Source organism: Enhydra lutris, unplaced genomic scaffold (genome assembly GCF_002288905.1).
Source record: "Enhydra lutris kenyoni isolate GAN:26980312 unplaced genomic scaffold, ASM228890v2 scaffoldscaffold72, whole genome shotgun sequence".
Taxonomy (NCBI): domain Eukaryota; kingdom Metazoa; phylum Chordata; class Mammalia; order Carnivora; family Mustelidae; genus Enhydra; species Enhydra lutris.
The window spans coordinates 5,261,574-5,284,174 of record NW_019154156.1 but is presented as its reverse complement, the minus strand read 5'-3'; the positions used below and the strand labels follow the sequence as shown (position 1 = coordinate 5,284,174).

The 22,601-nt window shown below is 42.5% G+C and overlaps 2 protein-coding genes across 2 annotated transcripts in view; one reads left to right on the top strand and one right to left on the bottom strand.

The window, feature by feature from the left end:
* Positions 1-17,623, bottom strand: part of LOC111159971 (kelch like family member 42) — a 23,774-nt gene extending 6,151 nt beyond the window's left edge. Inside the window, 4 exon segments of the mRNA XM_022522693.1 lie at positions 7,787-9,137; positions 9,140-9,314; positions 9,317-9,650; positions 17,526-17,623. Coding sequence (XP_022378401.1) covers positions 7,787-9,137; positions 9,140-9,314; positions 9,317-9,406 — 1,616 coding nt within the window. The 5' untranslated portion in view covers positions 9,407-9,650; positions 17,526-17,623.
* On the top strand, positions 12,993-22,601 carry LOC111159972 (MANSC domain containing 4). The gene is made up of 5 exons (XM_022522694.1): positions 12,993-13,213; positions 13,897-13,951; positions 15,667-16,202; positions 18,956-19,090; positions 21,753-22,601. Exons 3-5 carry the CDS (start codon positions 15,974-15,976, stop codon positions 22,409-22,411), a joined length of 1,023 nt encoding a protein of 340 aa, XP_022378402.1. The 5' UTR covers positions 12,993-13,213; positions 13,897-13,951; positions 15,667-15,973; the 3' UTR covers positions 22,412-22,601.

Below are 22,601 nucleotides of genomic sequence, written 5' to 3'. Positions count from 1 at the left end.
CAATCACATTTCATGCCAACAGACTTCACTGGGGTGGCAGCCACTGGGGGGGGTCTCTACTTCATGTTGCTTACTTTTCCTGCTGCCAATGGTCCTTAAAATCTGACCATGATGCCCTCTGTGTGTGTGCAAATTTGGGGAACCAAAGGAAATAAAGCTTGCAAATAAGGACTAAATTTTACCAGCCTGCAATTTGTTTTTGCTCCCCAAAGGTACACAGATAGTAAATTTTCTAAGATCGAAACGGTTTTTAATATTCATCCAGCATAATCATTTGTCCTAAGTAAACATGTAAGGGCTGAATGAGTAAGCAGTTAAAAGTAAACAATTCCATCTCTCCAGACCCAGCATGCTCAAATTCACTTGAAGAGAAGACACTTTTCAATACTGAGTTGGAGATGAAACTGCCACCCCAACGCAGACCACTTAGTGAAGACGTGTCCTGCTGAGGATTGTAAGCCCAGGCTCACACAGGGAGATCTCAGCTCCACCACCCAACGGCTGTGTGACCTTGGACAAGTCACTGAATCTCATCTCATCCTCAGTTCATCTCATCCTCAGTTTCCCCACCTGTGAAGTGGAGAAAGGAACATATAACACATAGGAAGAGCTGAAAAGGGGAACACCTGCAGAAAGGGGTTACAAGAGGGAATGCTTTTTCTGGGTGTCATAAGGCTAAATTTCTTAACTCCGAGAGGATCTCTTTGTCATTTGTTAACTGCAACAGTCACCGGCTAGAATGTATTCTGGAATTATATACAAAGTGCTCTCTCATCCATAAATTCTCACCATGAAGCACCTCATTTCCTACTCTCTGAAAGTAACTCTTTCACTCTCCACCTCCTGAAGGGTGAAAGTATGAATCCAAGCTATGGATTTAAAAAAAAAAAAAAATGGTCATCTCTAGTATTTTCTCAATATTGATCCCTGACATACTACCCTCAGGGGTAAAAAGAATAATTTTTAAACCAAATAATGATGTGTTGTAGCTACATCCTTGACTGACTTACAGTAAATAGAAATAAAGGCTAAAAAAAATGCTGATTTAATTGCTACTTCATCTCAAGGAAATAAAGAACTCAGCAAATCCTTAAAAACTAAGTAACATGAAACACGTTGAAACCTGCTACACAGATCAACAGTAGCTGTATACAGCTGTAGAGCGGCCGGTGACACAGAGATGTGAGCGCTTCGAGTGCTGGCCCTGTAACCATGCAAACTTATGAAACTCATCCTCGGTTTCCCCTTGGGGAGATGGAGCCAATACTACTACTACTCCCAAAGAGATGCTGTGAGCCTGAAATAGGAAGTGACATCTAAAACAGTGTCTACAACATGTAGCCCTGAGTTAAGAGCTCAAGAAATAGGAACCTTTGTTAGGGTTTGCTACATAGAAAAGTTTGTTGCCATTGGAGTAAACATCAGAGAGAAATGGCAAGATCTTTTCTCAACCACTCAGAAAAGACTTATATAGTTTGTAGAGCACTCGGGTCCTTATGTCCCCTCATCCTCCTCCTCATGCCTACCTTCTGCCACTTCCCTATGGATTAACCTCCCCTGGGGACCAGCAGGTCACTACCTACTAGGTGTCTGAGAGACTGGAGCACACAAAGCATCTACTGGACAAAATCACAATGAGTGGGGGATGAACAAACACATAGTTTTCTTTCCTTCCCACTATTCTCGGGCTCCGCTGCAACCTTAACCAGAAAGGAGACCAGAAATGCCCTAAAATACTAAACTTTGGCCCAGAGAAAAAGGGAACAGCTAAGGCTGACGACAGTAATTCCATCTCAGCCAGGAAACTTGTTTAACTCTCTCCCGGCTTTGTATTCACACACAGAACAACTGCAGAGCAAAAGTACAGGGCAATGAGAGAGACTAGAGACGTTAGAGACGGAGAAATGAACGACCAGGATTGCTGCAACAGTGGCCAGTTCCTGCAAGTTATCAACAATGTAAGCGCGGAGGGAGGGCAAGCAATGGTGTGGGTGTACAGGCTTTCACATGGATGTCCTGACAACTCCTGAGATCAAACCCACATGCAGACCACTGGGCAGTGTGGCATCCCTGGACTTCAAAGCAGCCTCTCTGCTCTACTGTGTACTCACACTGCCATTTTCAAGTGTGCGGGCACAACACTAACATCTCTTTCTTCCCTTTTTTGGGGCGGGGGGAGCACTACTGGTCACATGCACCATTTTCTCCAGGGTGCAAAGGACTTTACAGAATCTCTCAAAGCTAGGGTTCCTGCCTGTCCCATACTATTTAAGATTCTGAGATCACCACCCTATTCAGTCGCTGAGGAATGTGGGCTGCATTGCATTTGACCACTCTGTCAAAGTAAAACAGTAAAGGTACATCACAGAGGCAGTGAATCAAGCCAGATGTGAAATGCTGTGTAATCACAGAGGCTGAAATCTGCTTTTCCTCAAGGTTCTAAGTTTCCTCTGGTGTTTCCAGAAACTGTATTGGATACATTATCCAGAAACAACTCCATTCTAAGTTTCATTTTTACTTGTTTCATCATCTAAACTCCTTGAGGATAGGAACCATGTCGTCTTTGTTGTTTGCCCAATAGTGACTAGAAAGATGCTAGACATGAAGGCTGTGGTGAAGCCCAAACACACGTAATGAAATTTTTAAAAGCAGCACAAAGCATCTGTGCTCCACTTCTCTGAAGAAAATAATTTTTAAGAAAATTTAAAAATGCACATGAATGAAGATGGTCACTGCCAGTCTATAAGCCAAACTGCAAATACTCTAAATGGTTATATCTATTCAATGGATATTTACATTTTGGTTACTCTACTTACTACACACCTTAGCAATTAACTTTCTATGCTTTGGTTTCTGACTCTGTAAAATGGGAACCTGCCTGATACAGTCTTTATGAAGAATAAGTGAGAGCAGTAAGAACAGTACCTAGCACAGAGTAAATGTTCAGTTAAATGTTACCTATTATTATTTTCCCACTATTCTAAATAACTATAGTGACTGTTACAAGATAAAAATATTCACAATATTACACTTTAAAAAATAAAATAATATAGTCACTTTTATTACAATAATATATGATATAGTCCGTAATTCAAAAACAATGGTGCATTTTGAGCATCTATGAATTATCGGATACCACATTAGCAGTAGGAGCACACAGAAGCAATGAACTGGACCTGACTGGAAGGGAGAGAAACAAACATAAGCAGAAAACTTCAATTCGAGGTGGAGAGTGTTCTAGAGAAACAAAGAATTTGAATATTTAGCCTAACTGAGAGTTCAGAAAGGGACATGCAATTGAGTTGACCGTCAAATCTGAGTCAAAGTATGAGAGAGATAAAGAAGGTTACAAATTCTGACATGGCCCCCAATTTTAAAATTTGGTGAAAAAAAGTATCTGTGTAGAAAAAAAACAGTAGCTCGGGGTTGCCTGGCTCGCTCAGTCAGTGGAGCATGCAACTCTTAATCTCAGGGTTTTGAGTTCAAGCCCAACCTTCGCCCAGAACCTACTTAAAAAATAAATAAATAAACAAAAGAAAAAAAAAAAAACCAGAAAATTCCTGAGAATAACTGCAAAAAATATACAGACTATACAAAGATCATAAACCTTTCCTGAAAGACCAAAAGACCTAAATACATGGAAAAATAAACCATTTTTCTATCTGCAAAGTATGAAACTATTAATCCTCCTCCAACTTAACTGATAAATACAATGTCAGCCCAATCAAAACTCCAACAGGACTTGACAATCGGATTCTAAAGTTTCTCTGAAGGGGAAAATGTACAAAGAATAGCTAAGAGAATCAAAATAAAACAGAAAAGGGGCACCTGGGTGGCTCAGTGGGTTAAGCCTCTGCCCTGGGCTCAGGTCATGATCTCGGGGTCCTGGGATTGAGTCCAGCATCGGGCTCTCTGCTCAGCAGGGAGCCTGCTTCCCCCTCTCTCTGTCTGCTGCTCTGCCTACTTGTGATCTCTCTCTCTCTCTCTCTCTGTCAAATAAGTAAATAAAATCTTAAAAAAAAAAAAAAAAAACAGAAAAAAATGGGTCTCCATTCCACGAGACAACAGAATAGTTTACCAAGCTGCAATAATTTAAAAGTATGCTATCGGTAAAGGAATAGCCAATATGTCAATATGGAAACAGGAAAATTAGCATTTGATAACTGATTGTGCAAATCACAGTGAGGACTGAGGCCACTGAGACATTTAGGAAACATGCTATAACCTTACATTATACCTTACATAAAAATAAATCCCAAACACATTCAAATATAAATGTAAAAAGGCAAAACCATAAAATACATTATAAGACAGATGAATATTTGTATATTCTTAACTTGTAGACACCTTTCCTGTGCAAGATTAAGAGTTAATAGGATATACATGACAAATTTGACTCCAAAAAAATTTAAATTTCCTCATGTAAGAATACATGATAAACCTGACATCCAAAATTGGAAGCTCACAATGCCGGTGTTGTCCTACAGTTTGTTTGGTCTGCAAGGTTTCTGTTATTGTTGATGTTGGTTTGTTTTTTTTTTAATTTTTAATTTTTAATTTTTTATAAACATATAATATATTTTTATCCCCAGGGGTACAGGTCTGTGAATCGCCAGGTTTACACACTTCACAGCACTCAAGTTGCCAGCCTTTAAAAATCAGGGCATCTGGCTGTCTGGCAATGCTTTCCATACTTGGAGATAGCAACAAGCTGTGGGTGAGAGGGGTGGGGCCCTCTTGCGGTGGAGTGACAGCTCTCCAATTCATCATCACTCCAACCCATCCCTCTACTCATTGACTTCACCAGCCTGGTCACTTTGCGGATTTTATTTTTGAGGCCTTCCAGTAAAATAAAGGCAGGGGGAAAACAGTGCAACATTACCTGAGACAAGAGATTGATTCTACATATGTAAACAGAATTTCTAAACTGAATATGAAAAAGATAAACCAATTTTCTTTTTCATTGGCAAAGGCCACTTATAAAATATATACAAAGGGCCAATAAACATCTGAGAGGAAAAATTTCTCTCCCAAGCAGAAAGATTCACATCAGTGTTTGCCCACTGGATTGGTAAAAATAAAAAATGATGATAATATCTTGTCTTGGCAGGAGTATAGGAACTGGCAAGCTCAGACACTGTTGATAGGAGAGGAGATCTGAACAATGTTCTGATGGGCAATTTGGCAGGAGCTACCAAAATTTAAAACTTATATATACTTTGGCTCACCTATCCAGGGATTCCAGGAATTTGTCATTTAGGACTACTGAAAAATGCCTGCTAAGAGAGGCACATATATGCCAAGATGTTCAACATAGCATTTTTTTTAAAGATCTTATGTATTCTAAAGAGAGAGTGAGCGAGAGAGAGAGCACAAGTGTGGGGAGGGGCAGAGGGAGAGGGAGAAGCAGACTCCCTGAGGAGCAGGGAGCCCAACATGGGACCCATTCCAGGACCCTGGGATCATGACCTGAGCCAAAGGCAGATGTTTAACCGACTGAGCCACCCAGGCATCCCATTATAGCATTGTTTTAATGGCAAATAGAAGCAACTTAAATGCTCATGAGTAAGGGATGGGCTGATTACATTATAGTACAGCCATAGGCTAGAATACAGCTCTTATTAATGAGTGAGACAGCTCTATATTTGTTGATATTTGTTGATACAGAAAAAACTCTCCAAGTGGAATGGTCATAATAATCAGCACAGCCTAATCAACCTATGGTAAAAATATATATAAGATGCACACACACCCCTGCATGTACACGCATACATACATTTTCCCCTAACAATTATCAACATACTTATGTTTATATAAATGCACATTTATAACATATATTTACAAATGTATAATATATAAATATATATCAGTAGATACACATATCTTTTACTCTGTGGTTTTTCGTGTCATTTGTAATTTTTCTAAGCATGTATTTACGAATTACTTGAATACCTTTTTTTCCCCTGGAGGACATAAAGAATATTCTTAAAAAGAAAAAGAAAAAAGAAAAAAGACTATCAAGGATTTGTAAAGAAAGAAAAGGGGGCACTGGAGTGGCTCAGTTGGTTAGGCATTTGACTTGATTTTGGCTCAGGTCATGATGCCAGCGTCATGAGATCAAACCCTACGTCAGGCTCTGTGCTGGACATGGAGCCTGCTTAGGATTCACTCTCCCCCTGTGGCCCTCCCCGCTTCTCTAAAAAAAAAAAAATAAATAAGAAAAATAAGAATTCTGTGAGGTGTTATGTTAGAGCTCAAGCTGGATTTGGGGGTGGAGGGGTTCTGTTGAGTAGCAGTTGATATAGCTGGACACACGTGTGTAGAGGTGACAGACAACCGGTTGAGCCTTCCACCCCAAATCTGAGCACCATCCATAACCACTGAATGTCCCTTTGTTACTTCAATTAAAGCTTGTAGAATTTGCTTAAAAATAACACTTCTGATACCAAATCTTAAATACAGTATCATCTCAGTGGTATAAATAATACACAAAAAAGGGCTTGGAAGAAAACATGCTAATCTCTACACAGTATTGCCTCTGTGAGGGAGGGAGCAGGAGTGATAGTCTTTCTGTTTCTTGATTCTTTTCCATTTTCCACTTTTCTAGAATAATTATGTATTATTTTTATCACCAGAAAAAAAAGAGCACTTTCCAAAATGAATTTTATGTTATAGTAGAAATAAAGCCACTGTCCCCCCCACCCCCCCAAGGCTGGGGTACCCTTAAGTCAAGTATGTATGTATAATGGTCTTCCCATTCCAGTTACAACTTTCTTTGCCTGGTGGTGAGTCCCCCAACTACTTGTTCCACACTTCAGGGTAGGGCCCATGTGGGGGTTGAGATAGATACAAGTATAGCGGAAGAAAGAGTATTCCTGTCCTTTCGTGGCTCACACCGATTCTTCTCCCTACTTGTGTGTGAATGGCTCTGGGCCATCTTGAGTCCTACCATCTTTCTTTTCTACCATCTCTTCCTGTATCTGCTCTGCTTTTTTTTTTTTTCCTCTTCTTCCTTTTCCCTTCCCACCTCTATTCCCTCCTCTCCCTCACCTCCCCTCCTCCTTTACCTGTTTTCATGTCACCCAAGGGCATGTTGGGAGGGATTTGAGGATGGGAGGGGAGAAGGTTGGGTGGACTGATATGTTCTAATTCTGTAGGTGACCACTGCCAGGCTCAAATTTTAGAACAAAGATGAAACTGTCTGGGATGGAAGGGAGATGCAAAAGAGAGGATACAAAATAAAAAAGACAATCCAAGGTACAATTCTAATGGTAATCTCCTGATCACAGATTGGGGCCCCAGTGTGGAAAGCTTCAAAGTCAATAACAACAACAAAAATCCTCCCAAGACAGCATTACAGGTCACTGCCCGGTCTGGCACTGTAATCAGGATTAGAGCCTAAAAAATTAAAAAATTAAAAAAAAAAAGGTAAAAATGAAAGCAAACTTAAAGTTTTCCTTTACAGTATCCTCCCAGGAAACCACAGACATACCCCCCCCCCCCCCAACTGGGAAAGAGGCAAAAAGGCAGTTTGCCTGAAAAAGCGAGACCTGCAAGGAAAGTACTCGGTTAGTTGACCTGGCTGGGGCCACTTCTTCCTCCCAAGTTCTCAGTTCCTTGGGAACTCTGCCAGAGTCCAGGCCAGCGACACTCCTGAAGATGTCATTCCCACCTCAGCAAAATCTCCTGCGATTGCCCAGGAAATATCAGGGGAATGAACGAACTAGTGAGCAAGTGAATGAATGGAACGGGAAAAGAAGCAGAAGCAGCCCTGCTGGGCGCTTACCTCTTCTGGTTCATGGAGGCCACCTGGAGCCACTCATTGGTGCTGGGGTTGTAGGAGTGCGCAGCCGAGATTTCCTGGCTAGTGATCCTATACCCGCCCACTATGAAGAGGTAGTTGTCCAGGATGGCGGACCCGTAACCCCTGACGTTCACCAGGTCGGGAGGAAGGTTGTTGGCCAGCGGGAACCAACGTTCGGTCATCTCCTCATACCTGAGCATGGACGGGGGCTCCCCTTGGTAGGGGTGAGGGGCCAGGGGTCCCCCCAGGAAATCCCCCAGGGCTACAAGAACCGGAGTCCCCGTCATCCGGGCCTCTCTCAGCCTCTGCTTCAGGCTGACGTCCCCGGGGGCCTGAGGAGGAGCCCCCAGGAGGTGGAACTGGGGCTTGCACAGCACCTCGTGGAAGTGGACGACCATGAAGCGCAGGCAGGCCTCCTGCAGGTCGGGCAGCCCGTACACCTGCGCCAGGCGGTACAGCTCCAGGCAGTTGGTGAGCCGCACCTGGGACAGCAGCAGCTGCAGCAGAGACGTGACCTGAAGGAAGGAGGCCGCTTCCACCAGCTCCGCCAGCAGGCTCACCTCGTCCATCTCCTCTTCCTCCTCCATCCCGCCGCCCTTCTCCGCCTGCGGGCCCAGGAGCCAGCCTTCGCGGGCCCCGCCGGCGTTGATGAAGTCCAGCACCAGGCGCAGGCCCGGGGCGCTGAGGCCGCGCAGCTGCTGCACCTCGGGGCCGCCGGCCTCCTGGCTCAGGGCCTCGCGCATGCCGGAGCGGTAGAGGGCGCGGAAATAGTCGCTCTGCTCGATAAGCTTCCTCTTGCTCACCGGGTAGCAGCGGTCCTCCAGGCGGATCTGCACCATCTCCTCGGCCGACATGGCTGGGGGGGCGGGGGCCGCGGGGATGCCCGCCAGCTCTGCGCGCTCGCCTCCCCGCCCCCACGCGCTCGCCGGGTTCCGGGTTGGGCGCGCCGAGGGATGGCCCCGCGGAAGAGGAGGGAGGCGACGGGCCGCCTCCCGCTCCCGCGTCCGCCCAGCCTATCTGGGTCGCGGCGGCGCCCCCGAGGCAGCCCCTCCTCCTGGTCCCGGGGGCGGCGGTTCAGCCTCGCTCCCCCGGAGCGGCCGCCCTGCCCGTCTGCTCTGCCTCAACGCCAAAAAAGGCCCGGCTGCCGCGCACCGGGCGTCGGGAGGCGGCTGCCGTCCTCGTTCCGGTTGTCCCGGCCGCGTCAGCCGCCGAGGGGATCCCAGCCCCCAGTCTGCAGCCTCCTCCCACGCCTCGCTTCTCACTTCCGCCCGCAGGACCCCTGCCGCCCGCCAGACCTGCGAGCGGATCCCGCTTTCGGGGAGGGCTGGAGGGCTGCGGGCCCCGTTGCTCAGGCTGCGGCCACGTCCCCTCAGCCTCCCCCGCACGCCGGGCGCAGCGGCTCTGCGGCCTGCGGGCTCCGCAGCGATGCGCGGGTTGGGAGGCAGACTGGAGGCGAGGTGAAGCCAGTCCGCTGTTTCTTCCGCGCTGCTTTACAAGCGGGGAGAGAGAGAGAAAAGAAGAAGAAACAGGCGTGGGGGGACTGGGATGATGGGAGTCGGGGGTCCTGGGAGTCAAAATGACATCACATCTGGGATCGCCCATCTAGCCCAATCCGGCATAGTGTCCCGGGGCCTGAGGCACACAGGCCTTCCCTACACACGCAGGTGACACCTAGAGCTGATTCTTCGCCATGGTCATCGTGTAGCAGCCATCTTGCAGAAAGAAGGTCCAGGCAGATGGCAGCAGGCTCTGCAGGGCTCGCTGGGGTGCACAGTACAGCAGATGAAACGGGTCGGGAAGCAGAGGAGCTTGTATTTGCTGCTGGGGCCCGTTAATCCTTTTTATGCTATTAAAAGAAAGACAATTTAAGTGAGGACACGTGACTTCTTTTAAAACCTCGTCTAAAAGTCATTGCTTTTCCTATTTCAATTTGATTGGGCTAGCCATGACAGAACGTGATCCTTTGGGCAGAAGGTCTGGCCTCCTTTAGTCATACTGACCTACGGAGTGGCTTTTCTTGCCACCCTATGTTCCCCGGCCCATGCCCGTCTGAGGACTACTTAAGGAGGGTCGACTTCTTCCCGGTCTTCTCTCACTGGACGTTGCAAAGAGATGAGTAAAAAGCTCAGGCCAAATAATGAGGATTCGTGTTGTTCATGAGATATGAATTAATCTTAGAAGGGAGTGAGGGGGATACTGTTAGGTTAGCTTTGGGTAGATGGAGGGATAAGGACTGGGAGGGAACTGGCACCCTATCCTACAAACAAAACAAAACAAACAAACAAAAAAACCTTGAAATTTTTCCCAGACCAAGATTCTTCCGTAATAGTCCTCAACTTGGGGAGGAGATGTATTTGGGCTTTGTTTTTATTATGACAAGCTTCATCTGTCTTCTTGAATGACAAGTTGTTAAATGACACCTTCTTCATACATACATTTCCGCTTTTTGAAACAAGTTACCTCCTACAACCGGATTAACATTTTACCTTAGCAAGAGGGGAGGGGAAGGGTTAAAAACCAGAGAAGACAGTCAGATTGGTAAAGCATGAAATCATTTCAGCACCTTTTTGGTTATTTTGTGCTTCTCACTATGTAACTTAACTGCCTCATGGTGAGTTGTCCTCCATTATTTTCTTTATAAAACACCATGGATAAGAAACTAACATATTAAAGACATAGAAAAAAATTCTAGTAGATTCTGGCCTCCCTGGGAAAAGTGAAGGAGACAAGGATGGATCTATGACTTGCCTTATTCGTCTATTTTTTTTTTTTTAATCTGTGAACTTTATCTTTTCACCTTGTTTCTTGGACTTTAAATCATTACTGATAAAACTCCATTCTCAAGCAACTTCTCACACTTCTGTTCTCAATAAGGGTGCAGTCAAGACATTCTAGGTTTCTTGGGGGGAGGCAACCATGAATTTAGCAACCTCTTTGGGAAAGTAAAGTGCCATGCCTAGTATTAGGCCTTAAACTGGCAAATTTTGCTGGGAGGCACACCCTCTATTAAAGAGGCTTGGGCTTGGGATTTATTTGTGCCTCCATCGGCAACAATGCCAGATTCAGTGGGTCAGCCAAGAAGAACAGGCTCTTAGTCTCTTCCCTGTCCTTTTAGAATCTTTCACCAATGGATGCTTTTGTTTCCAAACGTCATGGATATGCCTCAGACTGGTATTTTCTTGCCTTCTAAAAAGAGACCCAAAAAAATCACACTCAAAGAATGATGCACATCAGAAAGGCAATTCACGCACAGTGATATTATCAGAGTAAGATTAGCTTGGGCAGGGAATCTGGGGTGTGAGTCTGACAAAACCAGGCACTGAACCTGTAAGCTTTTTGACCCCGATAATGATAATAATGTCATTTAGGATTGGAAGTATCTTAAGATCTAATCATTTTTATAATTTACACAGTAAGCTTTCTGTTGAGTTAGAAATGCAAAGTCAAAGCAATATAAACTCATTTACAGAAGATCTAAAATATTATTTCTAAGCCTTATGAAAATATTGCTCATATACAGCTGGTGGTATAATTTTATAGATCTGTTATTGACTGAACAATGAATAATAAAGACTGGCCTTTGTGGTACTATGACTCACTTCAGACACTTTATATATTATGATCTTTTTACAAAAGACTATAGTAAGAGTCAGACACAGGCTGTTTCTTTAAGAATTTCTGGAAAATACAACCTTAATGACTGAGAAGGAAAAAAAAAATTTAAGTACAAGATGTTTATTACAGTGTTGCTTTTAATAATAAAAAATTGGAAAACAATGTATAATAGTAATAGTAGCCAGCATTTATTGAGTGTTAATTATATGCCAAGCACTATTGTCAGTGATTTTGTGGATTACAATACAATTTTTTATTTTGCTTCATAGCTGAGGAAGCTGAAGTACAGAGTAAATTTTGGTACATTTGTAGAATGAAATACTGGAGAGCCATTACAACTTTGGATAAACATGTAGATCCTTCTTTAGAAACCCTGAAAAATATAATTTTACCCTGGGTTTTAAGAAAACCGTTTCTGGAGGGACAACTGGGTGGCAGAGTCAGTTAAGCATCAGGTTCTTGGTTTCAAGTCAGGTCGTGACCTCGGGGTCATGGGACTGAGCCCTGAGTGGGGTCCGTGCTCAGTGTGCAGTCTGCTTAAGATTCTCTCTCCCTACCCCTCTGCCCCTCCCACTCATGTCTGTCTCTAAAATAAATAAATAAATATTTAAAAAACAGTTTCTGGAACAGCATGAATCCATTTACATACAATGGCATATATGTATCTATTTTCTATAGAGATGTCTAGAAGGATGTTAATGAAAGTGTTAAGACTATAGGACTGTAGTTTTTATTCCTTTTTGTGCTTTTCTGTACAGTTTGGATTTTTATTTTTATTTTTTAATTTTTTTAGAGATTTTTATTTATTTATTTGACAGAGAGAGACACAGCGCGAAAGGGAACACAAGCAGGGGGAGTGGGAGAGGGAGAAGCAGGCTTCCCACGGAGCAGGGAGCCTGATGTGGGGCTCAATCTCAGGACCCTGGGATCATGACCTGAGCCAAAGGCAGATGTTTAACAACTGAGCCACCCAGGTGCCCCAAAAGTTTGGGTATTTAAAGTGAAACATATATCAATTTAATAAAAAGCAAAACATTTTAATAAAGATTATTTCCTTTTCTTTCTTTTTTTTTTTTATTTAAGATTTTATTTATTCATTTGACAGACAGAGATCACAAGTAGGCAGAGAGGCAGGCAGAGAGAGAGGGAGAAGCAGGCTCCCCGCTGAGCAGAGAGCCCGATGCAGGGCTTGATCCCAGGACCTTGAGATCATGACCTAAGCTGAAGGCAGTGGCTTAACCCACTGAGCCACCCAGGCGCCCCTCCTTTTCTTTTTTAACAAGCAAAACTGAAATATTTTCCTTTCATGCAAGCATGTGGGACAATTTAAATGACTTTAAAGTAGTACAGTTCTTTAAAAATGGCTCAGGGTCTCTTGGGTGATTCTCAATGTGTTGGCCATCCAACTTTTGGCTTTGGCTCCGGTCATGACCTCTGGGAAGGGACCAGAGATCCAACCCCTTTCATCTTTACACCACCCCCACCAGGTCAGGCTCCCTGCTCAGCAGGGAGTCTATTTTTCCTCCCCCTCACTCTCTACCCCACCTTGACGCCCTCCCCCCATGTGTGCACTCTCTTTCTCTCAAATAAATATTTAAAAAAAATAAAAATCGTTCATATTTAATTCAGATTGAGCATCTTAATGTAAGTAAAACTTCCATTTTTTTTTGCAGTCAGTGTTATGTCAGTGTTTTCCAAACATCTTAGTAAATCACCTGGGATGCTTATAAAAATTCTGGTTCCCAGACTAGAGCAACTGAATCAGGCTCTTGGAAGAAAAGTGTGGTTTTTAAGGTAAGAATACAATCTTTGAACCCCTCTTAAGAGCACCCAGTTGGAAATAAATACAATATATCACTGCATTGCAATAGTGTAACAGTTCTCAATATTTGATAAAATCTATAAAAGCCTATATAGCAATTTTTTATTCAGAATTGGAATTGCTTTCTGGTTTCTGTAATTTCATCTCGCATGGACAATTTTGAGACTAGATGTTTCTGGGCCACATATCTCAGCCCATTGTGGATTCCTCCCTCTGCCCCTGCAGTCCAGTTTCTATCTCTCCTTTTCAAAATACTTGGCTCCAAGAAGTTCCTGGTTTCCAACTGAATGTTTATGCAATCACTAAAAAAAAAATTGTTTTAAAAATTTTAAAGCATGCTTTTACATTGGAATTTGGAGATTCTTTAAAAATGCAACTTTGATCTTTACCTGAACACCATATCACAACAAAAGGATTAAGCAATTATGGGTTGTTCCATTATCCCTGCAGGATACATGAGAACTTCAAGGAATTCTACATCACACAAAAGAAATTGCATTTAATGTGATTGAAAGACACTGAGGGTAGAATGTTAGAGAGCAGACTTTCTGGTTTATGTCCCCGGGGCATGAACTAATTGCTGTATCTATGGAACCTCATGGAGAAAAAGGGAGTAATCTTTTTGTTCCTCACCTGTCGCTTACTTTCCCATCAGGAAACCTCTCTTCCCTTTCTCCTTGGAACAGACAGAACAGTCTGATTATTTGCAGGTAAGCAACTGAATCTTGTTTTCTATGAGAAGTTCAATAGAATAACATATTAATCATTTTTAGTATATTTTAGGCGGCTTATGCAAGGTTAGGAGTTAATCCATGTTATAATTTTTGCTTAGGAGAAAGTAAAATGTTTTGTTTTTAAAGTTATTCAGCCCTTTGATTATTTGCTTATTATTGATGATTAAATCATGTATTTCTAAAAATTAAAGGATATGTGATAGGCTATTATTACAAAACAGGTAGAGAAATGAAAATTCAAAGAATGTTAACATTTTTGTGTCAAGTAAGTGAATGAGTCATTGTGCAAAAGGTACAAAAGAAACCCAGATCACGGGATAGAAAAAGCTTCGTCTTTTTTTTTTTTTTTAAAAAAGAGCAGTTCAGCCATACTTTATGCCAAAAGCTGATTTTCACTTATGCTTGGTATAAAAATGGGTATAAAAACCCAACAGTTTCATTTTTGAACTACTTTGTCAATGTGGACATCATCATGGGATATGGAAACTACAACCTTCACAAAAGTGAGAGCCCATTTTTGCCTCCTTTAGTATCTTTTCAAATGTTTTGGCATTGCAATTGAAGTGATTTTTATTAATATTTAGAAATTTAAAACCATTTCATTTCCCTAATACACATTTCTTAGCAACTGTCTCTGCTTTCATCAGAGATACTATGCGTTTTTATATATGCTTCACAAAGAAGTATCCTTTATAACTTGCAAACAAGAATCTCAGAAAACAGATTAGATAGCCCCCATTTTGACTATTTTTTTAAGATTTTATTTATTTATTTGACAGAGAGAGAGCGAGGGAGGGAACACAAGCAAGGGGAGTGGGAGATCGAGAAGCAGGCTTCCCGCTGAGCAGGGAGCCCAATGGGGGCTCAATCCCAGGACATCGGGATCATGAACCAAGAGGAAGAAACATGCTTAATGACTGAGCCACCCAGGTGCCGCCACCCCCACCGCTTTTTGAACTTCTTCACAATTTTCACTGTACTGTTTCATTTTCTCTTTTTAAAGAAAGCCTGTGGTTGACCTTTGTGGGGGTGGGGAATGCCTAGCTCCAAGAAGTGACCAGGATCCACATATCCACATTCAATGTTTTCAAAAGCACTGCAAAATTAATTTTTTTTTCATTTTCAGTTTTCATTTACTTTCAAGGTTTTGTTGTTCTTATTTTGTTAGTAAAAACAAAAAATTTGAAACAGGGCACAAACTGGTTTTCTGGTGAATGTAAATACCAGAACTTAAATCCATAGGGGGAAAATTTTTTTTAAAAAGTCTGCAGTCGGGGCACCTGGGTGGCTCAGTGGGTTAAGCCTCTGCCTTCCACTCGGATCATGATCCCAGAATCCTGGGATCGAGCCCCGCATCAGACTCTCTGCTCGGTGGGGAGCCTGCTTCCTCCTCTCTCTCTGCCTGGCTCTCTGCCTACTTGTGATCTCTCTCTCTCTCTCTGCCAAATAAATAAATAAAATCTTTAAAAAAAATAAAAATAAAAAAAATAAAAAGTCTGCAGTCACAGGTTTCTTTAAAACCATACAACAGTCCCCTTACAAACAATGTCTTGTTTCTGGTGTAATGGATCCTTCCTTTATCTGACGTCAAGTGACTAAATTATTGTTTTCCTCAGAAAGACTCTGGGCTAGGATTTCCACTTGTCTTTATATTTACTTAGTAAGAGGTGTCTGTGACTATTCACTTTCAGAGAAAGAAGAAAAGCAGAGGAGAGAATCCACATCTTCAAAAGGGTAAGGGACAGAGTATCAAAATGGCCTGGAAAATGTTCAGAATTAACATCAGAAAGTCAAATGTTCACCTAAGGCTCAGCTGGGAAGAAACAAAAGAAAAATCAATATGCAGTCAAAGAATGGCTTCACTTTTCTAGAAGGTGACTCTCTAGGAGAGTCCCTTAGCAACAGCTTCGAAGTTCCAGAACCTGTCCTCAACCCCGATGGTCAGCTTCGGCTTCTGTCCGGAACTCAGACTTCTTGCCCGATCTTCCTACCACGGAAATGCACGTGGCAGTGGTGGAAACAGCCTTGGTGCTGCTGCTGAGCATGGGGCGGACCTCAGACTCTCTCTGCTCACCCACCATTTTTTATAGAGACTGTTGGATCCGTCGCTTTCCAGGTCTTCTGATTGACCTGGAGGAGTCTCAGAAGCTGGGAGCTCAGTTCCTGAAGTATTATTCTGAAAGTACTGGCCAGAAATGCAGCAGGAGCTGCTGCCTTAGGAAGGATGGTAAGTATCAATGATATGCCTGAGCAAAAATCAGGAGAAACTTATAAAATGAAGACCTAAGTAAGGAGCTCTAGGCAGAGGTTCCAGGGAACAGATGATCAGGACTAGGGAAGATGAGGGAGAGACAAGGGGATGGGGGAGGGCAGGAGAGAGATTGAGACTGACTTTGCCATTTGGATCAGTGCTGGCTCAGTTTACAAATCTGTGATGATCCAGAGTGCCATGGAACCCACAGGTGACACAATCTTCTTTTCTTCACTAAAGTGCTAAATGAAACTATTTCCTTGAGGGTTAACTACCAATATTTCCACACCCCCCCAAAATGGCATATTTGGTTTCAAAAATATAATAATTTCCAAAAAAACCAATAATTTCCTTTTCAAACTTCTTTTGGTGATCTCAATATTTTAATTTTTTGAAATGTGCTTGCTTGTGTTGAGCAAATGTGGGTTGCATTGAGCAGGAATTTAGATTGTTTAGATGTTTTGAAGGACATAGGTAGATATATGTCAACCAGCAAAAAGGAAGAAAAGAAATATATATTTTAAATATTCCGATTTTTTTTGTCTGAAATCCAGAATCAGAGTTAAGCATCACCCATGTAATATGATCAAGGTTTATAATGAGGAAAACATTTCATTATTGCAGAATTTCAGTTACAATTGTCTAAAGACTACTTTCATTTGTTTTTCATTTTTCCAAGATTTTAAAGCTACTTGGAAAGAAATAGCAAAAGCAACACAATACGTTAAAATAATTCTCTTGGTTCTTCCACACTTTCTTTCCATGGTTTGATACCGACTTATTAATTGCCAGTGCTTCCTATCCAAGTACACATGGCAGATTTCTGGGATGTGGACTGAGGCTATCCAAGGGTGTAAACTGACCACAGTGTGAGAAGCTGTCCCAGGCTAAGCCCTAGAAAGTTAATCAGGCACACAAGAGAGCAATTAATTTTTTAAAGGGAAATTTTTTTTTCTTTTTTTTTTTTACAGAATTTATTTGTTTGAGAGAGAGAGAGAGAGAGTGTGTGTGTGAGAGAGTACAAGCAGGGGCAACAGCAGAAGGAAAGGAGAAACAGACTTCCCGTTTAGCAGGGGGCCCAATGCAGGGCTTGATCCCAGACCCTGGGATCATGAGCTGAGCCAAAGGCAGACGCTTAACTGACTGAGGCACCCAGGAGCCCCAAAGGGAAATTTTTTTGAAAAGGTTGCCAATCTAGATTCTCACCTTAAAGATGCTTATAATTCCCATAAGCCTCAAGGGAAGGTGGCCGGGGGCGGGGGGTGTACCTTTCAGCATTTTCCCATGGTATCAATTTACCTGACTGTCCATCGCAGGGAAACTGTGTCCTCTGGACTTCCAGGGATACTGTAAGCATCCAGTAGAATTCCATGATTTTACAGCCTCTGTAGCTTCCAAGTTGTGGTTTTCTTCCTGCAGAAGAAAGGGCACGAACACACGTCTGTTTTAGCTGGAAGCCAGAACTTTAAAAAGCCACAGTCCTGCAATAGCTAACCTGTTCAGAGCTGGAACTCTAAAACGTACACGAAGAGGAATATAAAACTTCTTTTAAAATTGTCCTCTTTACAGCATCAACTACTTTCTTATCAAAAATTTAAATTTCTAAATTTGAATATTTTTTAATCCTTTCCCTTAAACTTGACAGTCCAGTCTTCAAGGAATGCATTTGTAATCTAAAATGTATTAGCAATATATTATTCATTGAATTCTGCCCTCTTCTTTACCCTCCTGGCTGGTCCAGAGGTAATGGGGGAGGGGTGGGATAGAGCTCCCCACAGTTAACCTTACACAGAAGCAGCAAAGGTTTGGCCAACCACAATTCCACAACAGCTTTAGGGATACTCTGAGGTCTGGTAATTGTATGCTAACCCTCTGTAATCTTATTTTATTAAAGAAGTTGATACCTTTGGTCAATGGATATTTCCCAGCACATGGTTCCTACTACACTGCAGCAGGAGGAAAGTCTGTTCTGCACGTTAGGGAGGACAGACTGGATACTGGCACTCAGCAAATCAGACTTAAGGGTTTCCAGAAATAACATGATGCATTTTATGGAGCAAAGTTATTTAGGAGAAGGGGGATAGCATCAGTGATGTACCCCCACCCACTAGAATCCCAAATGCCCACATCCTTGTCAGTGGACTCTCTTCCTCTTTAAAAGACATTGAATAGGCTTTCCGTTGGATGTGTGATTTGCAAATGGGGCTAGTGCTCCCCTATAATCAGGGTCAGGGTAGCGTTCACCTGGCCTGCTGCCTTGCTACCATCTGGGCCTCTCCCAGTAATTGCAATTTTTGCCTTCCCATGACTCCCTCTTTTGTTACAACATCTGTCACTTGATTTTCATATTTCTTTCTCTGGTGAACTCCGGTGCATTAGCATTCTGAGAGGGCACTGCAACTAGAAATCTGATAACCCCTGGGGCTTCTGTAGCCAACTGAACTTTTCATGAACATAAAATCCTGGGATTGGAAAATGATTCCAGGTAATCCTGTGTGGAATGGAATGTGTGAAAGATTAGAGAAAATCAGTGGATAGTTTCTTTAAAAAGGGCATTTTCCACATTCATAGAAACAGTTACTGTAGTTCACCATGTTCTGTGACATGTCTGAACATAGCCCTGCAATATACTGGTGTGAATGCCATGTTCTTGGAAGAAATAGAAGCTACTCAGAGCTCTTCCAGCTGGGAGAAACCAAAACCATCTGCAAATGCACTTTTCCTTTCAGTTTCCTGTAACGTGGCTGTCTTCTACCATGATCCCATGCATGACAATGTCAACTGCCTCCATATTCACTGCCCCACACTGGAGAGTTGCATATTAGAGCCCGGAACCAGTGCCATTTTATACAACGTAACAGAAGGTAATGATTTGTGCATTTTGTATTTATGTTGAAGAATGTTGGTAATGCTCTAGTAGAGATGTATAACCTAGAAACTGGCTGGCAACAACCTGAACCACTATTTTCCCATGATCTCTATCTGGAAAAGTTTTGTGCATCCAGGGCAGAAAACTACAAATAAATTTGCTTTAGTTTGGCATGCTCAGCAATGATGAATTCATTCCAGATGATAACAAATTGTATGTGATTGAAGAAGAGCTTAAGCATTACCTATATTCCAGGAGCCCCCAGCAAAAGCCAAAAAAGGCATTCCTACTGGAGGGGCTAAGAGTACTACTAGGAACAAAGAAAATGCTTAGTGGTAGTTTTGAGGTCTATGGACAGACACTGTATACAAGGATTCTACAAAGATTGATGTCAAGGACAAGGAAATGCACTTACTAACATACATTAGCCTACCAATGGTCCCAAGATAACCATTATTTTAGATAAATACACATTTAAGCATACCTTGCCCATGTATACAAACACACGGTGCAAATTGGTAAATGTGAAAGAATAGATTTTTGCCATCCAGACACAAAGGCGATAAATTTCGTCATCGATTTTACTTACTGAACACCTAATTCAGGCCGGGAGCAGAATTGCAGAAGATGGCAGCCGTATCTCTGCCCTCGAGTTTCTTACAATCTAGTTGATATGACAAGGCTCACAATTAGTGTAGAACCTAATTGAATACAAAAATGTGTGATACTGCCTCAAGTACAAGCACTCAAAAGAAGAGGAGACTAAAGAAACCTACATTCAGAGGCAGTTTCATGGAAGAGGCCAGGGAGAGGCAAGACAAGGAGTTCTGTATCACACGATGGGAGAGTAGAAAACAGATCTGGCTACAAAAGGGGCACTTTCTGGGACGCCTGGGTGGCTCAGTTGGTTAAGCGGCTGCCTTCGGCTCAGGTCATGATCCCAGAGTCCTTGGATCGAGTCCCACATCGGGCTCCTTGCTTGTCAGGGAGCCTGCTTCTCCCTCTGCCTCTGCCTGCCACTCTATCTGCCTGTGCTCACTCTCACTCTCTCTCTCTCTCTGACAAATAAATAAAATCTTTAAAAAGGGGGGGGCACTTTCGGGGTTGCAATGAAAATCTGGGTAAGGACAGGGTAGGCCAGGTTACAAAAGTGTTTTGGACAAAGCAGTGTTTGGGTTTGACTTTGTCAGCAACAGAGAACCAGCAAAGGCATTTAGTGAGAAAATGTCATCATTAAAGTGATGAGTGTGATTGTCTTTAGTCTGGGAAAATAATATGCAGGATGCAAATAAGAATATCTAGTCAGGGAAGCATTAGATCTGGAGAAGGTGACCATAACTGCAATGAAGAGGAGGGATGATTACCGGCACATTGGGAGGGAACCAGATAGGACTGACTTTTTGGATGAAGGTAAAGAAGAGAGAGGAGTCAAAGATTGCTCTGCAGTACATAGATTCCAGCTTGGGTGATGGAAGATTGGTGAGGTCACCGAAAGGGATAGAGAGCCAGAAAAAATGATTTTGGCTTTGGGACTGTTCAGTGATGACATGAGATGTCTAGGTGGGAACCTTCAGTAGACCACAGGAGCAATGAGACCAGGGACCGAGAAAGAGGAAATAACAGGTGATGTGGATTTCAGTGCCACTGACATAATGGTGACAGCCGATGAGGATACTCGTGTGTGCGTGCATGTGTGTGTGTGTGTGTGTGTGTGTGTGTGTGGTGAAGGGCTGAGATGAAGGGAAAATTCAGCAGAAGACAACAGACTAAAGATTGTGGAAAGCACACAACCAGTTTGGGCCAAGGAGAGAACCAGCTAAAGAAAGAAAAAATGAGAAACAGGCAATCTGAGATAAAGTGGCAAGAGAGTCTGTGTTCCAGGGAGTCACAAGAGGAGAATTTTAGGGAAAGGATGGCCAGCAGGAATGAGGGTAAAAGAGAAGTCAAAACAATGAGGTGGCCACAAATTATGGAAACTACTGATTATCTCAGAAGCATAATTCTGACAGAATAGTGTGGATGGAACAAGATGGCAGAAGGCAAACAACAAAGAAAGGAAATGGATATCATTATATCGAGAGGGAGAGAGGGAGAGAGACAGAAACTGATAGGAGAGACAACTGAAAAGCTGTTGAGAAGTTTTTCCCCTCCCCTTTACAGAAGAGCAATATTTGCTTGTGTCTGAAGTCAGAGGGAAAGGAGTTCCTTTACAAGAGAGAAAATACTGAGACAAAGTCAATACCTTCAGGAACTGGGAAGGGAGGAGACAGAGGGCTTTGCTCATGATTTTGAATACAGTTATACTTCTGTATTATTTACTTTTTAAAAACTTTAAGATGCTACATATCTCAAATGGTTACTGTTTTTTTGCAATTCTTACACTGACATTGGCTATTGTTACCCAGAAGCCCTGGCAGACACAAAGAATCCTCCATGATGTAGCCAGCTGTTTATAACAGAAAGTGTTCTTGAAAGTTAAGATAAATTCAAATGTAGCCAGTATGTTTCTAAGACTTCCAGAAATATGCAATAGTAGAACTTGAACTTAAGCTTAGTTCACTAACTTGGTGGCAAACCCAAGACTTCTCCAAGCTGTGCTTTGATATTCTCTCCTTGAAATAAAAAATAAAATGAATGATGCCTTATTTATCTTTCAGGTATAGATCCAGATTTGCTGGTTTTTGAACAATCACGTCCCACATATCTAAATACCCGCTCCTCATCTAATACACGGGACAGACTAAGGATTTTAAAAGCTACGCATTTAGATGAACAACAAACCACAGTGATAAACCAAACGCTACCATCACCAGAGATGCCATCATCAACCACACATCAAGATTTGGTTGTCAACACAAACAGTACTAGGTATTCCAAGGAATTAACCACAGATTCTTGGGCAAAACTCATTTCCCTGAATAACTCCATTACCACAGAGGTAAATATGGGGTCACACAGCACTGATTTCATCAATAATCCAGATAACAAGACTATTTCTCCTTTCTTTGTTCCCATAGACACAAAAGTTTTTCATAGGCCTATTCCATCCCGACTCAACAGTAGCAAGCAATTACTAAATAAAACCAAGGGGTCCAACAGCAGAAACCACACAGCTGAGAATGAAGACATGACACCTGATGGGGCATCTGTGACTTCAAAGATGTGGCTGGCTCCGGTGGCCCTCTGTACCTCTGTCATCTTTCTTTGCTGTTGTATGATCATACTGGCATCTGGATGCTGGAGAAAGCAGCAGGGCCAGTATAAGCCAGGGCAGAGAAAGTCAGGATCCAGGCATGTCGAAAAGGTAACACTCTAAAGAAGAACTCTTAAGAGTAAAAGTTACAAGGAGATTGTAAGCTTTCAAGGGTATCGTTTTTTAGTTTTCTGTAAGACAAGGGCTGTTTGTTTTAAAAAAATGAATAATTGCACAGGATGCCCCCCTTACCAACCTCTAAAAAAGGCCAAAATCTTCATAAACTTAACTGCTTTGATCATTTCTATTTTGT